At 31.7% G+C, this 20,002-nt stretch overlaps 3 protein-coding genes across 12 annotated transcripts; 1 reads left to right on the top strand and 2 right to left on the bottom strand.

The window, feature by feature from the left end:
• Nucleotides 1-21: 21 nt before the first annotated feature.
• On the bottom strand, nucleotides 22-3,173 carry Cdc16 (cell division cycle protein 16). Of its 2 annotated transcripts, none has more exons than XM_076318440.1 (11): nucleotides 2,844-3,173; nucleotides 2,605-2,757; nucleotides 2,371-2,535; nucleotides 2,124-2,283; nucleotides 1,804-2,056; nucleotides 1,632-1,711; nucleotides 1,465-1,554; nucleotides 1,064-1,373; nucleotides 736-898; nucleotides 443-635; nucleotides 22-367 (listed from the first exon to the last, which is right to left on the bottom strand). In XM_076318440.1, exons 1-11 carry the CDS (start codon nucleotides 2,952-2,954, stop codon nucleotides 75-77), a joined length of 1,971 nt encoding a protein of 656 aa, XP_076174555.1. In that variant the 5' UTR covers nucleotides 2,955-3,173; the 3' UTR covers nucleotides 22-74. The 2 variants fall into 2 exon arrangements, with proteins under 2 accessions (XP_076174555.1, XP_076174554.1); XM_076318439.1 differs by having other exon boundaries at nucleotides 22-370.
• Nucleotides 3,174-4,367: 1,194 nt separating this feature from the next.
• LOC143150280 (protogenin) lies at nucleotides 4,368-14,190 on the top strand. 6 transcript variants are annotated; one of them, XR_012993014.1, is made up of 22 exons: nucleotides 4,369-4,787; nucleotides 5,274-5,536; nucleotides 5,627-5,759; nucleotides 5,834-5,990; nucleotides 6,076-6,150; nucleotides 6,241-6,467; nucleotides 6,552-6,697; nucleotides 6,784-6,943; nucleotides 7,079-7,363; nucleotides 7,458-7,625; nucleotides 7,697-7,888; nucleotides 7,979-8,157; nucleotides 8,264-8,411; nucleotides 8,516-8,614; nucleotides 8,697-8,850; nucleotides 8,934-9,067; nucleotides 9,135-9,500; nucleotides 9,613-9,890; nucleotides 9,989-10,096; nucleotides 10,175-13,241; nucleotides 13,572-13,688; nucleotides 14,010-14,190. XR_012993014.1 is itself a non-coding variant. In XM_076318444.1 (20 exons), the coding sequence occupies exons 1-20, from the start codon at nucleotides 4,721-4,723 to the stop codon at nucleotides 10,385-10,387; spliced, it is 3,552 nt and encodes a 1,183-aa protein (XP_076174559.1). In that variant the 5' UTR covers nucleotides 4,369-4,720; the 3' UTR covers nucleotides 10,388-13,955. The 6 variants fall into 6 exon arrangements, 2 of the variants coding, with proteins under 2 accessions (XP_076174561.1, XP_076174559.1); XR_012993012.1 differs by having other exon boundaries at nucleotides 10,175-13,688; nucleotides 14,010-14,189; XR_012993013.1 differs by lacking the exon at nucleotides 14,010-14,190 and having other exon boundaries at nucleotides 13,572-13,955.
• Nucleotides 14,191-14,365: 175 nt separating this feature from the next.
• LOC143149909 (uncharacterized) lies at nucleotides 14,366-18,072 on the bottom strand. Of its 4 annotated transcripts, none has more exons than XM_076317718.1 (8): nucleotides 17,677-18,067; nucleotides 17,480-17,580; nucleotides 17,220-17,393; nucleotides 16,662-16,864; nucleotides 16,429-16,582; nucleotides 15,996-16,264; nucleotides 15,467-15,682; nucleotides 14,366-15,365 (listed from the first exon to the last, which is right to left on the bottom strand). In XM_076317718.1, exons 2-8 carry the CDS (start codon nucleotides 17,526-17,528, stop codon nucleotides 15,312-15,314), a joined length of 1,119 nt encoding a protein of 372 aa, XP_076173833.1. In that variant the 5' UTR covers nucleotides 17,529-17,580; nucleotides 17,677-18,067; the 3' UTR covers nucleotides 14,366-15,311. The 4 variants fall into 4 exon arrangements, with proteins under 4 accessions (XP_076173833.1, XP_076173832.1, XP_076173835.1 ...); XM_076317717.1 differs by having other exon boundaries at nucleotides 17,662-18,067; XM_076317720.1 differs by lacking the exon at nucleotides 17,220-17,393 and having other exon boundaries at nucleotides 17,677-18,072.
• Between the last annotated feature and the right edge of the window lie 1,930 nt (nucleotides 18,073-20,002).

The raw sequence follows: 20,002 nt of genomic DNA on the forward strand, positions 1-20,002 counted from the left end.
AAAAAACCTTTTATGGCAAAATTTACTGTATTATACAGACAAATCTATTTATTGTATACAAAAATTTGTGCACTTTATTTATACTCTATATGTGTTGTAGATGAATCTAACATTTCAACTTCAGAACTAATATCACTAGAATAATTCACGACTACGTCGCGTGAATTACTTTCCACCTTATCGGGAGTATTATCTTCAGCTTTACTTGAATCTTCTCCCCATCCAGAAAATAAATTCACCCTTAGTTTATCAATGTCTTGATTGCCTGGCTCAGTTATATTATTTGCATTTTCTAAAGGTTCCATACCTTCTGCTTCTCGAAGTCTCATTTCGGGAAATTTATACTTCGGAATATCAACGCGTGCATCTACTAAGTATTATTTATGATTAAATACAAATGCACTTATTTTATAAGATATTTTAAAAATCTGATTTCTCGTACCAGGATATGGAGGTGATTCCTCTATAAGCTGTTCCATAACATAAGTTAACATAGTTGTTGTAAACGTGTCATCTCTTCTAAGACCAAGTGCTCTATGAAAAGCATCAACAGCTTCCTGGGTATTTCCCATCAGTGCATGAATAAAACCTACTGCTGAATATGTGGATGGATTCAACGGATTTAACACTAATGCCTGGAATTATTATAGAATAGAAATTTTGTTATATAGTGTTTGTAATTTTTGTAATGGTATATTATGCAAATTATATTAATTTAAATCTAAATTTCTTAACCTGGTGATGATATTCCAATGCTTCTTCGTACTTCTTCATTTTTCTACAAGTGTGACCCAAGTTATTTAATAGTGCCTCCCATTTACTAGGTAGGATAACATCCTTCAGACCACCTTGAATTCTTTTCATAGCTTCCTTAAACTGCCGTTCAGCAGTTTTGTAACTGTATTTGATGAAACGACAACTCTTGGTAAATTAGGTAGATTTCCAAAAACCATGGAAGGATGGAAGTACACTAATCAGGTTGCAGAGTGAATTTTGAACTTCTCTTTTGCATAAAAGAGTAACCTCTCGAGAATAATCTCAAAATAAATATAAAACTACTTACTCTAGATTATAAAAAGATATAACTCCCATCTCGTGTATAACAAATGGATCATTTGGAGCTATTCCTTGAGCCTGTTGGAAAAACTTGTCAGCCAATTTAAGATTATTTGTTAAGCCACATTCAAGTCCAATGTATAAAAGTGGCAGATGACAACCTTTCATTAATTGAGAAGCTTTGAAGTAGGCAGCCATTGCTTGATCATGTTCATTTTCTACTGCAAAAGAATGACCATAGGCTAACCAAGCAGGACCAAATAGTCTGTCTAGTGCTGTAGCTTTTGCTAAATATCTTCTCGCTGGATCACTTTTACCTACAATCAAATGATTTTTTCCAAGAAAGATATAAAAGGTTCAATTGCTTCCAATCAATTATTGAAACTATTTAATCAAAATGATAATTACCTATACTATAATAATAACATCCAACTGCAAACCATGCTAAGGCCATGTCTGGATATAAGTCAACCAACTTATGTGCCAAATAAAATAAAGCTAAGAGAATTGTCACATTAGATAGAAAACGGCAAATTATAAATTATTTACTTTTCATTAAAATATAATATATTTACCATTAGTCTTTTTTAACTCTACTAAGCAGGCAATGTGTACTGGTAAACACGAATTATGGTATGGGTCTTTTTTTAATATTCTAAAATACATAATAAAGTCTTAAATAAAATAATTTTAATGATATGATTGGATGAAATTGCATTTAAGATATTTGTTACTGTTCAAAATTACCTTTCTGTAAGCGAGAAACATTTGTGATAGTCGCAATTGTAATATAATCTTTCTGCTTCTGAAACTTCCATATCCAAATTACCTAATAATCTGTCTGTGACCAAAACTCCCATTACGCTACAAGTTACAAATATCTGTTTCTTATTTGGTTCCTGATACTTTTTTAGTTTACTTTCGTACAGTAACCGTAAAAGCTCTGTTTCAGCTTCTGTGCATTGTTCACTAAATGGAAGGGATTCCAAAAGTTCTTTTTCTAATAAAATAATATGTTATAAGATTATTTGTTTTTACTTCTATATTATGCAAATGTATTTGTATACCTTCAGAAGATGTAAGCATTTGATTTTGAACAAGTGCTTCAAATGCTTGATAGGAATAAACATCACAGTGTAAAGCCTGCTTGTAACAATCAGTTGCTACTGCTCTGTTATCCATAGCTTCATATACTCGTCCTTTTACATATAATATTGAACTTTGTACCTATCATAAATTCATAAGGACGAATAAAGCCATATTAAATTGCTAACAATAATAATTAAAATAAATGAATTATTTATACTTAATCACATTTTTTGGAGCATCTTCTAGTATGTCTATATGATCAGCAAAACCAATACCAGACTGTGTTATGTTTGTACATATTTCAGAATCATTAATCACTTGAAGTGCCTCGTTATATTCTTTTGCTTCTAGAAGACTTCTTACTGTTAAATAGTGACACATTACATCCGTCTAAAAAGTAGTCTCAATACAGTTTACAAAAGTATACGTGACAATTTAGCCACCTTACAAAAATTTTACCTTTTCAAGTCTACGACTTCGAATAAGATTAGCAGCTCTGTGATATTGTTTCATTAGGTACATACAATGTGCTAAAGTACACACATCCTTAGGGTCTTCATTACTCAATGAAACAACCTTGTCTGCCCAAAATAAAGCAGCACTGTATAAGTGCTGTAAACAAACCAATATTTAATTTTTTCCGATAATTTCAAACAATTTAAGACCACTAATAAAGCTCGAGAATTCTTAAAACTTACTAGATCAACGTATGATTTAATTAATTTTCTACAATTATCTAAGTTAATATTATTATTGTCTAACAAATTATGCATTTTTTCACAATCTGCATTAATACTTTGACGCGCCATGTTTAATTTAAATTTTAAAGGTTAGATATTTCCTTCCTCTCCAAGGTGCCGCCGCTTGTGTCAAAGGTGTTTCGACATTACAGAACGCTTATTTCGTATAAAATATGTTTGTTATCCATCCATTATAAGTAATACAAGATTTACATTTTATTACGCATTTGAGAATTACGAATATAAGTGACTTTTTTCAGTAAAAAATAAAACAATTCATAATTTTTAAATGGGTAATCCACATATGACAAGCCACGATTGCAACGCCTAATTATCATTTAACGAATAATGTGCGTAATATCTCGATAATATTATTGGTCGAAATATAGGGAAATACACATAAAGCGTTCGTAAGATGCATAAACTTCTTTAAGTAACTAGGATTTTTAAAAGAATAAACGCTAGAGACCGTCTAGTAGATATTCATGGAACGCTAAACAATCTACTTACCAGTCACGGAAATTTCGAAATAACATTGCTTTTTCCTATATGTAACCTGGAGTTTTATTGTTTCCAATCTGTGAAAATTGTCCACTAGTTTGCTACTGATCTTTATGGCTTGACCACAGTGTGATCACAATTTCATCCTAATCTGGTATTTTAGAAATTCCTAATTTTTTAATTTCTAAACATGGAAACATACTTTGATATTGTGTTTTTGCAATAGTGTTTTTGCTAAGAAGTGGACAAACAACACTTGAATAAATTGACTTTTCTAAGATTACGGACTGGCACAAGTCAATTATCTCTTGAAAAATATGAAACATTCTAAAGAATGTACATATGTATTTATGTACACTTGATTAAGGAAAAGCTGGTTGCACTACTGAAAATACACGGTTGCTGTTAGTGGTTAAAAGATCCCTTTTTAAGCGTACATTTAACGACATAAATTCATTCCATTTAAAGAGAAAGTTACTATCACCTGCGCCAATCGAGATGCTTATTGAGAAGAAAGACGGGTTTTAATTGGTGCAGACCTTATCACTGCTTAAACGAAACGAATTAAACCATTGTGCGAACATATTATACAAGAAAAGATGTACGTAACAGGCGGTCTTATCTAATCTGTAGCACTGCGGTCAGGTTTATTTTGATCAAATTATACGTGTTTAAACAGAAAACTGGCAATTTGTCACGCAGTACAATAATATTAGTTTAATGACTCTTTTAAATTATCGTTTCTATTCTCAATCCAGCCAAAATATACTTGTGGTTCCTGTTTTTAGTTTAAATAACATCTATGTTTCTGGTTAACTATTCAAGTGTTGTTTGTCTTTCGAATTTCCCTCTTATTTAAATGTGTATTACATATCCTAAAGCTATGTTCACGCGACAGCAAACATTGCGAAACGTTTTTCCACTTCGAAAATCTTCCGTGCGTGACACTGTAGATCGCGGTCAAGATTTTAGGACATTTTTCCTTACTGTAAGAATCACGAACGGGGGTAGCAGTGGTGGAAGATGGCAAGAAACGAACGAATCGCGTGCTAATGCAAACGAAGCTAATCGAGTATTATTCGCGACGACCGTGTAGTCTCGGTATAGTCGACGTCCTCGAGATTTCGGTGACGATAAACTGTTTCGCTTGACGACGATGTGAGAAGGCAAAGTGGAGTTCGAAGGGGGGTAAGAGTTCGGCGAACGGAACGGCCGAAAACTCTTATAGGCGATGTCAAACATGCGGCGACGAATTTCGCAGAAAAGTTTACCAAACCGACGGCGTGTTTTGGCCAAGATTTGTCAGTGAAACCAGTGCCAATGAGTGTGAATATATGGCGGCGCGAGTACTTTTACTGAGCATCTTGTTTACAGAAGTGCTAAAGCCCGCTTGTGCCGCAGGTGCGTCTCCCTCCTCTTCTATCTAATCTGTTTATATTCGCCGAACTGATACATGCTGGACCACGCGCTAACATTCTCTTCTTTTCATTTCTTTTCTGTACTCTTATTGGTGATTATGATTTCAATTCCCCTTTTTTTTAAGTCGCAGATTACTTAGACTGTTTGTATTAGATCAGTGCACAAGAAATATTTTTTCAACTACAACTTAGTGTGTAACTTCCTAAAAGTTTGATGCATTTAATCAAAATATTAATTTGGTGCATGTGAAGTACTAATCGTTGCCAATCAAACTTGCAAAGCATATCATTTGTTTCAAAAATTCGCATTCAATGAAAATAATCACTGTTTATACTTTTTCTAATAATCTAATAGATTTATTATTTCAATTTAATAAGAAAACAACCTGTAAATCTCTAAACTTCTTTGGTCGAATTTTTCTTTTTTAAATTAATATTTTTATACATTATCATGATTTCTGTATTGTAGGTGTCAAAGAAATCGGAGCCGGTTTACATAATAAAAACGTATCAAAACCAGAAAGCTTCAACACTAGTCCAACCAAAGGTTCTGGTGTAATATTGGAAATTCAACCTAGTGGTCATGTGATATTAGGAAAAAAAGGAATTACACTTAGTTGTATAACTGGATCAAATCAAAATATCTCTTGGTTACACAATGGAGTACCAGCACCAGGATGTGGTATTGCTCGATGTACTCTTTTACGAAATGGCTCTCTTTACTTACATAAGGTATATTTTTGGAAATATCATTTAATTAATGCTTTAATCTAAAATTATAGCTTTACACTGGTATCATTACTTTGTTTATGTTTATTACAGATGGTGCAGAAGTTTAAGGAAAAAAACAATATTACAGTTAATTTTAGGGATTACAATAAAGATGAATACCGTTGTGTAATGCGTACTAATTTAGGACTTTTACGATCATCTCCTACCTTTATACAAATAGCAGGTAAACATTCTGTTACATATTTTATTATTGAATTGTTTGATATTAAAATTCAAGATTATATTTATACATTGTAGAACTTGCCCATATATTTAAAGAATCGCTTGAAAATATAACTATACAAGAGGGTGAAGTAGCAAGATTATCTTGCTTAATAGATAGTGTTCCTTTTCCTCCTAATATCACTTGGCAGCACAATGGAAAAACATTGTTGCCCAACCAGAATAACTCAAAGTAAGAAAGTCTTGTAAAATAATGACCATTTGGTTAATATTTGTTGTTTCTTTTTAATTATTATAACTAGCATTCGTTTTTATAGTAGTAGGTATTTTATGGTACCACCAGGTGTTCTGTATATAAAAGCAACAAAGTTATCAGATGCTGGTTCATATAGGTATGTATATGTGTATATGTGCAATAACTCAATGGACAAACACAGACTTGAATTGTCAAAGTAAAGTGAAATGTTTGTCTGTTTTTATAGATGCATAGTAAATAATGAATTCCTAAAGAAAACCAAAAAAAGTAAAGAGGCAAAATTAATTATTACCTTTCAACCAGAGCGCAATGGGTCGTATATTCCACCATTATTGTTTCCACAAATTTCATACAATCATTGGTTGCTAAATGGAACAAATCTTAGTTTAGCATGTGCTGCATCAGGATATCCATCTCCACTTATGACATGGACATTTATTCCTCGCTATACTGGTAATTGACACATATCAATATGTTTTAGTTGGCTAGTAAGGAGAAGAACCCAAATTTAATATTTTATTATTTGTTAATCTTTAGATAATCATAATGTTGCACAACCTCGCATTTTGCTTAATTCTAGTATTGGCATTAGTATATTGTCATTAGTAAATGTGAGTGTGTCTGATGCGGGAGTTTATCTATGTTCTACGAAAAACTTTGTTACAAATAGTTTGGAGATTCAGGTTTGTTATCAAAATATATTTTTCAAGTGTGACTATATATATATTTTTCAGATATTTTTAATAACCTACTATTAAAATTGTTTTAGAATATAACGGTGGATGTTTTAATACCACCTTCGTTTTTGAAAACGCCTATAAATCAAGTATGTCCAAATGGAAGAACTGCAAGATTTGAATGTCAAGCACAGGGATTACCTATGCCTAAAATATATTGGTTAAAAGATTCATTAAATATTACAATTAACGGTAATGTTACTTACTATAGAATTTATTTTATATTATTTTAAACATACTTATTCTATGATAAAATTTTGTTCCTGTCAAAGTAATGTACAAATTTTTGTTTTTTTTTTAATGTATAAATGTGTGAATTATTTATAGGACGTAGAACTACATATGTAAAGGAATATAATAAAATGGAGCTGGCAATATCAGCGACGGTTCCTTCAGATTCTGGTATTTATCAATGTGTTGCTGTAAATTCAGCTGGAGAAATTTGGGCCGCAGGTCGGCTTCAAGTGAACACATCTCGTAATAGTCCTGCTACACCTACCTCTCTAAAATGTCATGCTCTATCTCCAGTTAAAATTTTTATTTCTTGGGAGCCACCAAAGTCTCTACCAGTTACCAGTATTACAGCTTATACCGTCCATTATAGTCCTGTAGGTAAGGGAATTAATAGAGAATTAAAATTAATAAGAACATTGATAAGAATTAGTCGGTAATGTTTGTCATATCTTTCCATGCCCATTTTATGCAGAAGGGGGCAAAGAAGAAGTTTCTCCACCTGAACCAGGTAATTCTACATCAGTAGAAGTAACGAAGCTTCTTGAGCCATTTACAAATTATTCCTTCTACGTACGAGTGTGGAACAATCATGGTGCTAGTGACCAATCAGCCACCATTTTGTGTTCTACAGCTCCAAGTGGTATGCCATTTTTAATATTTTCTGTTATAAATATAACAAAAATATCTAAAAAAATACCGTTTCTTACTCAGTTCCTAAAGGTGTACCAAAAGTAAACGTGAATATAATTAGTAGTACAAAATTAAATGTATCATGGGAACCATTAACCAAAACGGATTCCCGTGGTATCGTGGTACAATACAAATTACAGTGCAGACGGCATGAACATCCATCTTCTCGTGTTCTTCATTTATCTGCTAGTGTGGAATCCCATGTACTTTCTGGTATGTATTTAATTCTTTCATTACGATAATATTGATCAAATTTATTGATATTACATTATTCCCACTTACATTGGATTCATATTCTTATAGATCTAATACCTGGAGCACAATATGATCTACGAGTACTAGCAAGGACAAATCAAGGTTGGCCTAATATGAGCGAATCACAATTAGAATGGACCACTGTAACTATGCCATCTGCTGAATCGATTGTTATCAAAAATATTGTGGATATACAAATATTAATTATAAATTCTTCGGTTGTGAAGGTGACCAGAAATATTTTTTTAAGTTACTTTTACATTACTTTTTACGATTAGTATTGCATGATCAAGTCATATTATTGTAACATAACATCAAATTTTATTACATTAGGCGAAATGGAATATAAATCTTAAAGAAAATGACAGAATTGAATCAGAATTTGACTTTTGGCAAATCTATTATGAAAATCAAAATGGACATAAATTAGAAACTATTTTTTTACCACAGAATGTTACTGAATATGTATTCACTAATCTTGGTAAGTATTATATACGACAAATTAAATGTCTTTCTTTTTTAAATAGATTATTTATTGTTATAACATAGTACTGTATACTTAAAAAATGTGCATTTTTTGTTTAGATATAAATGTTTCTTATACAGTGGGCTTATGCATGATAAGCTCTGGTGAAGCGACAGGTTGTCTAACAAAACAAATAGAAACTGTTCAACCTGATGCAAGTAAGTTCATTATAAACATAAACTTCATACATCATAAGCGTAATAATATTATACACAACTAACACTTCTATCTCTTAATCAGATAATGTACCAATGGCTCTGGAAGCTGTTCCTGTTTCACCAACTTCTATAAACGTAACGTGGTCGTTGAGTGACGCGCATGACGTGGACGGATTTGAATTATGTTATCATGCGATTCATTCAACAAATTTAGATGGTCCTATATGCTTTATATTGTATGTGTAAAAGTTAATTCCATTTTTATTATAACTTAAGTACATTCTGTTTTAGCAGTGAATAACATTAATACATATTACAGAAACGATACCAAGACAAGTGTCGATAAACTTAGACCGTTTACGTTATATCAATTTAAAGTAAGAGCTATTCGAAATAATACAAGCCAAATGAGTTTTTACAGTGAATCTATAGAATGTTATACGAACGAAGACAGTAAGTACATTAATGTCAGTTTTGGCATGTTTATATGAAAGGAAGACTAATAATTGAATGAATTTAGTTCCTGGAAAGGTAGAAGAAGTACAGTGGTTTTTGGTAAATAATACGAAAGTGCGAATTGCATGGAAGGAACCAAGTAATATAAATGGTATAATACAAAATTACTTTGTCATATATACTATGGATTTAATGGATTCAACTACAATGTGGAGGAATCTGACGGTACCTGGTAATAAAACATCGACAACTTTACCTGGTTTAACTTCAGGAAAACGATATTTTGTTATGGTACAAGCTATGACAAAAGCTGGTTATGGTAAACCGTCAGATCCTATAATTATCATTACTGGTGGTAGCCCATCAAAAATACCCAATTCACCAGATAAACAAAAGCCACCACAAAACACAAAACCTGATCAGAGTCTTGGTGAGCAATTCATCATATAATGTTGTCTAATTTATAGTTAAAAAGTATAAAATTTTATCATTCAAATTTGTTATATCACATTTCAAGCTCAAAATGTGACATCTATGTTTAGGTGTAATTCTTGGCGTGAGCATAAGTATTGGATTTATTACAATCTGCCTATGTAGTATGTATTGTCGAAAAAAATGTGAAAATGCTCGTATCTTAAGAGAAAATGCGCAATCTACAAAAGGACGTGCATTGATACGGAATGGAAACAGATGTTGCGTAGATCAGTCTTCTACATCAGTTAGTCAGCAAACGAATGTTAGAATAGCTCCTAATGAAGTTGAACTTGCTGTTCTTTGTCCATCATCTCCAGTTACAACCAATCCACATTTGGATACGAAGGTGTGTAAATATTAACATTTATTTTATACATTATTTTTGTATATATTAACATTATAACACTTGAACTCAAAATTTTATACGAAAATTTATTATTATAGGGTGGAAAGTCTAATGGAATTCTTGAATCTTGTGCAAAAGAACCTTTGTTACCGTCATGGGAAGTAAACGGTGAACCTAAAGATATTCAAATAACAAAAAATTCGCAGGTACAAAAAACATCCAATTCAAATAGCATATAAAATTTTTAAAACATATTCTAATAAAACATACGTTTTATATCGTAGTACAAATCTAAGGAAAGCATTGCTTTAAATAAAGCAAAACAAGAGCAAGAATCAGATCCAGATTTAGAAGGAACACAGCTCACGATGGTCAATTGTACTTTAGGCAGTAGTAGTAGCAGCAGCTTAAATAATAACTCAGGATGTCTAGATGGAGACACATCCCTGTCAAAATCTATGTGTATATCTGTTCCAGCACTTGGACCAAATGGATGAAAGCATTAGGCAATATAATTGAGTGTTCGCATTTTTCTCCTATGCTAATGTGCAACAGGTAGGATGCAAAAGTTTTCCTGCGACGTGAATCAGTTAACTGCAACATGTACATATATGTGTATACACATACGCGTATATATAAATTAAAAGTAACAAGAATGGAATTCTCAAGGAAGTAAAAGCAATGCAAGTTACTACATATTACAAGTTTTACGTGGTATAGCTTGTAAAACGAAATGCTAATGCATACATAAGTAATGTAAATAATGATGTCATGCAAGTGTGTTGAATCTGAACACTTCAGCTATTATCTTGTAAATAATTTTCCGAAGCAAGTTATTTCTATCAACAACACAGTATCCGAAACAATTTGGCAAGGAATTATGGAAATTTATAGATTTAATTTTATGTAAAATGGTACTGTGGTACAAGATAGATCATACAAATGATACTTAATATTCATTAAATAACTTGCTTATATATGTACTGAATTGATACCTGTGAAAAGGTAAAAGTATATGAAACTGAGAATGAATCAATCAGTGGGATAGTAAGAAGATTTTTGATGCTTCTGTACATAGGATAACTATTAACTGTGAATATGTTCATAAAGTATCACGTTTTGGATAATAGCGAAAGATAAGTAAATATGCATTCCTTTACATTAGAGAGAGCAAAATTATTAAACATCCGGGTACAGGTATGGCCTAATAATATGAATTGCTTTTAAAGAGAGCAATAGTACTGATCATTCCACACTCATTAAGTTTTCCATTAGCTAAATTTAAATTAATAAGGAAAGGTTTTAAGTTTTAAGGATAAAGTACTAATCAGATCCTTTTACACATACAAAATACAACTTAGATTTGCTTTTATTACAAATACTACAACAAAGTACATGCATACATTGAAAACTTTGGCAAATATTTATTCTATAAAAGAATGGAACGTTATAACTATATACACTACTAAAGCATACAAAGAGAACAGGAAAAAATAATATTCGAATAAAAAAAATATGTACTAAAAGTTTTAACATGAGGACAATACAAGCTAAGTAATTTAAAGTCTCATAGGATTGAAATATTGGTTTAATAATTGGATATGTATTTATTGTATTTTACATATTTTTTCCTGTTCATTATGTCAGTTTATATGGTAGAGATAAATCTTATGTTGTACAAGACATTTAAAGTTAACTACATCATACAAAAAGAAAAATGAAACAAAATTGCAAACATATTCCAGACTGGTGCGTGTTACCATGACAGAAAAACCCAATACAGTACCTGATAGAATAAGCTATATCTTTTAGAGTGAGACGTAGATATGTCATGTTATTATTGTACCTCCATTAATTGTTATTTATTACATTTTACATTCAGTACTACTTCAAATGATCACATTACACTGAATTATGCAATAACGTAGTCACTACAAGCACAGTATGAAACCATGTAAAGATAGAATGAATTCAATCTGCACATGTTAGAGATTTTATCATATATTTATTGCATAGATTTTTACATCTTTATACGAAATAATTTGTTAAACGTATAATTTGAAATCATTTCTATCAAAATGATTCTGCCTTATGTTAAAACAATGTTGCTATTAATACAGATTCTTTATATAGTACATATTCCACCACTTTTCTAAGTATAATACATGATTTACTTATTTTTTTTATTAAAGCTCAGTACTAATAGATTATTACAGGACTTTATAATTTAAATAGTTACAAGATCTGATACAGTTTTATAAAGTAACAAAAAAATAATTTTATTTGCACATTATGCATGAAATTTGTTACATATTCTACGGTCACGTTTACTAGAATCTCAGTTCATGCATACACGATTGTAGTTATTTGTTCTTGATATTTTTACAACAAATTTTATTTGTTGCAAACACAATTCACAGATAGAATGCTTGTTTTGTGATTTTTATTTAAATGATTTGTTTTCCATTTGTTATCATATTTAACACAACCTGTTACATTTTACGTTACTGACATATAGTAGGATACTTTTATATTTGTTGAAGGTATTTGTTACACTTCCTAGAGTTAAATGGGAAATGAGAATTGATATATAATCAATAGGCAACTAATAACTGATCGCTCATGAGTTTGTTTTCCCTTGCATCAAACTCTTAAAATATTTCTAAATATCTTTCGCACTGTACGTATACATTAATTATTAAGCTTGTATAATTTTATAATATTAATGGAATTCTTGAAATTCTAAGGAGAAAGGTATTATTGTTTTTATAAAAAAAAAAAAAAAAAATAATAAATGATAGTTCAAAAGTGTTGATAGATTATGAAGAGAAAAATAAGTAATAAGGCGACAAATACTTGTGGCGAATATTATGCTTTATTTCCTTAAAAATTACATACTCTTTGTATTGTATACAAATCTTAAGCATTGGTTTTATAGATTTTGTAAAAACAAGAAAATGAATGTAGACTATAAACTATTTTGATCATTTTATTTTTAACAGCGTAATGTACTATATTTAAGTGCGATATTGTTTTGACTGCTGTGGATATAATTCTAGTATGGAGATTTTTATATTTATTTTATACCTTGTATAAAAATCTTCCATTTTATAGAACATTTACTGAATTTAGAACAAACTGAAAATTATTGGCATTAAATTAGTAAAATCGTACCATAATTTTTTCAACTGATTGTGTGGATGTGATAAGATTTTCTAAAAACGAAAAATAGAGTCGCCGTGCTAAGCGTTAGCTAAGTGTTTTATTAACTTGAAAGAATGGATTATAATTACAGTATTGAAGTACAAAGCAATAAACATCTTATCTTTAGACTGCAGATAGGAAAAACAGGTATTGTAAATGTCACATTTAGATTATAACAATTTGTATTGAAAAATACTTGGAATTGAGGCTATTTTAATCGCAGATTTTTAGAACATATCGATTATATATGTTAATTTATATGTTAAATGGCTTCACATTTAAAAACAATTTATTAATCGATGATTTTGAATCATATCTATTTCTACGTTTTATCGCACTAAGCAATATTTCAAGCACATAAGAAATACAGTCTATCATTTTTCATTTACACATCAAATTTCTTAATATGTTCATACAAATCTCGTAGCTCTATAAAACAGTAAGGGAAGTAATGATACTTCATTTCATTTGCAATAGTGTTTCAAGATGAAGCAATCCAATAGTATTGGCCATAAATGGATAAAGTATTAATGATATTGTACGGCGGCTCTAGTCAAGTAAATATACCTCCATAATTACACCACCCTGTACAGGGTAGGTACCTTTTATTACTTAATTTTAACTTAACCTCAGTACCTATTACACAACACTATAATTTAGATTTACACAATTTACCTCAGAAAATATATTCTCACATACAGTGAGTAGATATAGCCAAGACATTATACTTTATTTTATACGAGATATATATGAAAATGATAAAACCCGGTAAATTGAAGTTTGTATTATTATCGTTAATTATAGTAATTATTATGTATTAAGAAAACTTTATTAATTTATTTTTCATAAACCCTTATCATTTTTTTACTGACACCTACATCATTAGTCTATTGCGATAATTATTTTTTTTTTTAGGGTGCAGTTATTTTGTAAATATTTTTACCTACAATTGTACATATATTATCTGCAGAAAATATTAAAAGTATATATTTTAATATATTATGTATAATGAACTACATCAAATTATAATCTTATTGTTTAAAGGATTCAAATTAAAATGATACACAAAATATTTAATGATATTGTTGACCATTCTGAGCGCAATATCTTGTTGTAACCAATGATTAAATAAAATTAAGACAGTGTACTGATGTTGCTTGTCTTACAAAAAAAAAAAATAATAATAATAATAATAACAATAATAGTAACAACCTTTTCCCTCAAACTTTAGAGCGTTAAATAATATAAGAGGTACAATAAAAAGAACTGAATAAATGCATAAATGAATAACTTTATTATCAAAGAATTAATAACAATTGATTCAAAAGAGTAATACTATTAATATGTATTTTATTTGGCAGTTAGTGCCGTTAGCCTATGCATTTTCTTGTATGATCTTTTGCAAAATTAAGCTTAATTTTATGTTATAAACCTATTGATGTCCTTGTGTTTGGCATTTTAGAAATATTTTCTAGCTTAATTAATATTATTTGTACTCGATTTAATACATTATATAATTCGAATGTATCTAATAGTCTAAACTTACATAATCATATTATTTGCTTGGAATAAAAAGATTTCTGCACACAAGTCACAGCTCTTAGAAATTACATATTGGAATGCAGTGGATTAAAAAAAAAAAAAAAAAAACAAACAAACAAACAAACAAGCAAAATCTTTTCTACGTTTCTACAGATCATTAGTTTTGTAACAATTTTATTTATATTTCCATTCTTGAAGAAATGCAGTATAAAAAGCATTTTTTAATGATATACATCATTCTATAAAATATTCATCCAAACAATTGTACATGCTATAATATATTTAGTTTAATTAGGCATGTAAATACCTAGTCCCATGATTTGTTTTTCAACATTTTTCAACTTTACATTACTCTTACATGTCAAAACTTGACTAGCAACCTTAAGGTGCAAAAATTTCATACCTCAAACTATGGTAAAATTAAGTACATTAATTTCTACTTTATCACATTTGCAATAGGCTTATACATGAAATCTTCGCATTCCATCTGTATATACTATAAACTTGACTAACAGTAATTGTTAGCAGATAAAATACGAGTAAAGTGTATAACATACAATAGAGTATGTAACTTGCATAGATTACTAGGCACAAGGTGAAACGCTTCAAAAGTTATTTATACAAATCATTGTAAGCTTTTCAATATTTGATCTTGACAGTTTGCGATGCCAAAATTCACAGAACCAAGGAATATGGAAATATCTTCATACTCACGTAATCATCAAGAACCTATATAAAAATAATTAAAAGAATAAAATCTCTGGAAATATTGATAAAGCGCTACCAGTTATAGAAATTATATTCTTAGATTTATTTAAATAATCGTTTACCTCTTTCAAAACGTCTTTTGTAAGTTTTGGATAAAGGTAAGTAAACCCAGTACTTAATAATTTTCCTGGCTCTAGATACAAATGCTTGTTATAAAGAAGTTCTTGATCTATATATGGCGACAAAGGACTATTCTCCACTCCATCCTTATTGCAAGCCTCTGCCCAGGGTCCCATGTGCTTGTCGTTCACTTCCTCAACTACAGAGCTCATATCTGTCTGGGATATGCGATAAAAAATAACTTTAGCTTGTACGTACAGCATATATTACTTCATAACGCATTCACTACTAATTTTTAATAATTTATCTATATCTGTAATGCAGTCTAATAATTTGATACAGGCGAAAGAAAGTTATTATACACATAAAAAATCATATTGCTAGATTTATCATCAAACTTCATATTAAGGATAAAATGAAACATAAATATGTGATACGTACGCACAATTTATACGTATACACATGTATAAAAGTGCATAAAAATGTATGACAGAGTACACGAGAAATAATGTAATAAGCCTTTCTTCATACTTTAGCCAATGTGGACAGCGCAGTACCCCAATAATCGTGATTGATATTAAACAATTCTGAAACTATAGCACTGATCGACCCTTGGGTTGAATCACCTTCATCGACAACATTGTATATTTGGTTTATAGTTTCTGGCCTATTTACTACGTGCCAAATAGCTCTAGCTACGTCCCTCACATGAACTGTGTTCATATGAAGGTCTGGTCCCCAAAGTAATTTCATCATTTCTCCCAAATGTTTATAAACTGCCCCTACTACCAGACGTGGTGCTATAGAAGAATGATTTTTGTATATAAAATATTATTGCACTACTACAAAAAATTAACAAAATGGATAATAGTTAATGCAATTTATATCATTTTGCACACTGCCATAATAATCTTATGGAAACATATCTACTTATATTAAACACCAAAATTGAAATTACTATTACCTAAGCCACTTCTATCTCCGTAACCGTACACAATAGCTGGTCTGAGTATCGTGTACTTTAAATTTGGTAGATTTCTTAAATCATTTTCCACTTGTAATTTATACTTTGCGACGTATGTCCATGGTTCACCAGTATCTTCCTCTTTGTGAGGATTCTATAGGAATAGTACAACTGGTCAATTTTACTTTTGTCATAAATTTTTTAATAAAGTAACTTGTATTAAAATTGCATACTTTTTCAGAAGCATTAAGATTACCAGACGATATTTCAACGTAACGGTCGACCTGCAGCTTTGCCGCTTGTTGGGCACAATTCATGCTTAACTTATAAATTCCTTCTTTATACACAGGATCTGTTTGACCACTCTTTGTTTCTCCAGCACAATTAATTACATAATCAATTGGATGATCGGATAAAAATGCATTTTGACAAGATACTAAAAATAATAAAACAAATGATCAGAAACGGTATTAAGAATAAAATCATTATTATACTAGGTATATAGCGAAAAACACAGAGAAAGGGTTATTAAGATATATAAGGATCGAAAGATTCATCTACATTATCGCAGATGCAACGTAAGATACTGGGCATATTCCAACTTTCGATCTCGCAGTACCCCCACAGTCGTGGTAACAATTTAAATCATCGATGATGTTTCTGCAGCCTTTGCTATTTCCAGTTACGAGATTTATACATTTTATCACCGATGTGTCAGCTTATATGCTTTGGAAAAAGCAATACTCCAAAAGTCCTACACTAGGGATAACCGCAATCAGAATTCAAATTACCTGCATTAATCAAATTGGCGCTTTTAAATTCAAGCAAAGGATGTCCGAACATTTGCTGGTGTTTAGCATTGAGCCAAGCGGTTTGCGGCGGCACTTTGTCTACGACACGTACAAACGACACGAGATCATTATCCAGCAGATACTCCACAAGATTACGTCCTATGAAACCGCATCCTGTTTCGGTGATAAAATGTTTTTCGTCCTCTTTGTTTTATCACTTCCGTTGTATTATCATACAAAATGGACTATGCTATACTTACCTCCTAAAATTATGACTCTTGGTTTTCTATCAGAACCAGACGTTGCCATAATTATTTGTCATTTAAAGTTAGCCGGTTACTTCGTCGTCGGTCTCGTGAACCTTGATTAAAATGAAAAGAACCTTAATTGCCGTGACACTTCATAAAACAATCCGACTACGATACGGTTATCGAAACATTACCACTTTTCACTTAACCTCAAAAACTTGTCCAGAGGAACGTGCTACCACAGCAATGTTCCGAAGTCCTTCGCGTTAGTCATCGACGTCGTATGTAGTTTTTGACTACCACGAATCAGACGACAGAGAAGGACGGAATCATGAGGTACCGTTCACTACCCACTCTCGAATGCAATCAAATGCAGTCCAAAATGTCCAAATCATATGTCAACCACTAATGAACAAAGTTCGAAGAACTACCACCGAAGGCAAGATTACGACTAATCGATACGTTTCGACGATTTATTTTAAACACTGACGTGATATAGGATAGACGGAACAATTAATTGGGGTTTGTGTCTCACGACGACTAAAATCACAGAGTAGTTGGAACGAACGGACGACAATTTATCTCGTAATTTTCTTGAAAAATTAGTAGTACTGCAACGCACTCTACGGTTAAGGACGATGACTCTGGGAATCATTTTCAATGGAAACATAGAAGTCGGTAAAGTTCGCAAATGCAGATAACTTGTTCTTCAAATAGACCTAACTAAAAAGTCATAAAGATTAAAAACACAATATAAAAATAAATACACACATATTGAGGTACTAGCCTAACCAAAGAGTCAAACAAATTACAGAAGTACATAATATAAAATTAAAAACAGCGAATAAATTGAATATATTCAAGCTAACGTGTTAATTTGTTATAAATCCTCTTCGTTCGAGGTAACATCTAGTTAAGAAGTAAAAAAAACATTCCTAACAAAGAAGAAATAAAATTGGTCAATGATTAAATACAGTTACGTAGGAACAAAGAAGATAAATAAAGCGATTAAGGAAGAAAGAAAAAGAAAAAATTAGAGAATGGTCGTCAGTTCTGAGCACCGGCTATCCAGAGTTCAGGAAGCATCCAGAGTACTCCGTAGAAGCATTAGGAACCCAAAGTCGAGACGTTCGTCCACATCGGAGGCTTCCGGGAGAAGAAAGCTGCTTGTACCGCCAAGTCTTTGTCCGATGTAATCGAAAGAATCGCTTCGCAAAGAATATTTCAACAAAATAATATTTTAAATCATTATTTATACCAGGACATTGTTAATAATTATTTAAATTATGATCCTGTGACGGTTGTTAATAATTATGATAAATAAACATCAAGATACTGCGAAACTTGCGAAGGCGAGCGATTTTAGCGAATGTTTGTTCCTAAACGCGATTGTTATTAAAATTTACGCATGTTCCCAAAATTAATGTTTCAATACGCGTGTTATACGTGTATTATAAATGTTTCGTTAGCCTGGGGAAATTAATTTTGATCGAGATTCAAAGTAAAAGATGGTTTCTGACATGTTTCTTAATGTTTTAAAACATGGAATGTAACGATTGTTTATTCGATACGTTTGTTTTACATTTATTTAATTTTTCTAATTTAAACGATGAAAACTATTATATAAGAATTCTTATTCGTCGCGAGTAATACCGATTACCAGGTTTCACCGCGCGAAGGTTGCTGCGAATGGAGTCCCGGTTCCCTCGATTTCCCTCGATTTCCCTCGATTTCCCTCGATTTCCCTCGACGCGCATTACAAACGAAATTATTGAACCGAGGAGACGAAAGGAATCAAAGTTCCTTCGATTTCCTCGTTTAGTTCTGCCAAGCAATTACATCGTCGAACAAAACGAGGCAAAATTGGGAAGAATCCTACCAGATCGATCCCAGCCATTTCTCGTTAGTGGGCCCGTATCGGAAGGAAGCGGTCGACGCCACCGAAACGAGTGCCCCTCTTCTTCGCAACTCCGCGCTGCGAGCGCGGAGAGTCTTATCCCGGAATCGACGACTTCCACAGTGACAGAGATAAAAATATCTCCCTCTCGGGGAGACCGGTTTCGTATTGCAAAATCTCTGAAGGCGATTTACTAAAATCAGTGTTCCTTAACGAAGAGGTAGCTTGCTCCGAAATCTCGTCTGTACTATCGATTCTCGTAAGATGAAACGTTCAGTGTGGATATACAGTTTTAAATTTATCCTCGTCGATGTTTGAAAAAGAAATGACGCGTACACGGGTGCAGGGTGAAATCAAAGATTTAACGCTTTAGTTGTCGGGGACGGTTGCTCTCAAGTTCGGTCGATCGGGGCACTGCCGTGCGAAACCTCTATAGACACGCGCGTTCGATGAATGCGCTTATCGATCGAACGCAATTCCAGGATTTTCGCACACAACGCGTATCGAGTTATCCGTACGTTCGATAAAAATACGATATTTGTTAGATCGTTTGGTACACACGAGCGTAAAAGTACGTTCGATTCGAACACGATGTAACGACGGGGGATCGTTTATCGATTCGTTCGATTCTCGTTGTC

This window comes from Ptiloglossa arizonensis, chromosome 8, assembly GCF_051014685.1.
Source record: "Ptiloglossa arizonensis isolate GNS036 chromosome 8, iyPtiAriz1_principal, whole genome shotgun sequence".
NCBI lineage: Eukaryota > Metazoa > Arthropoda > Insecta > Hymenoptera > Colletidae > Ptiloglossa > Ptiloglossa arizonensis.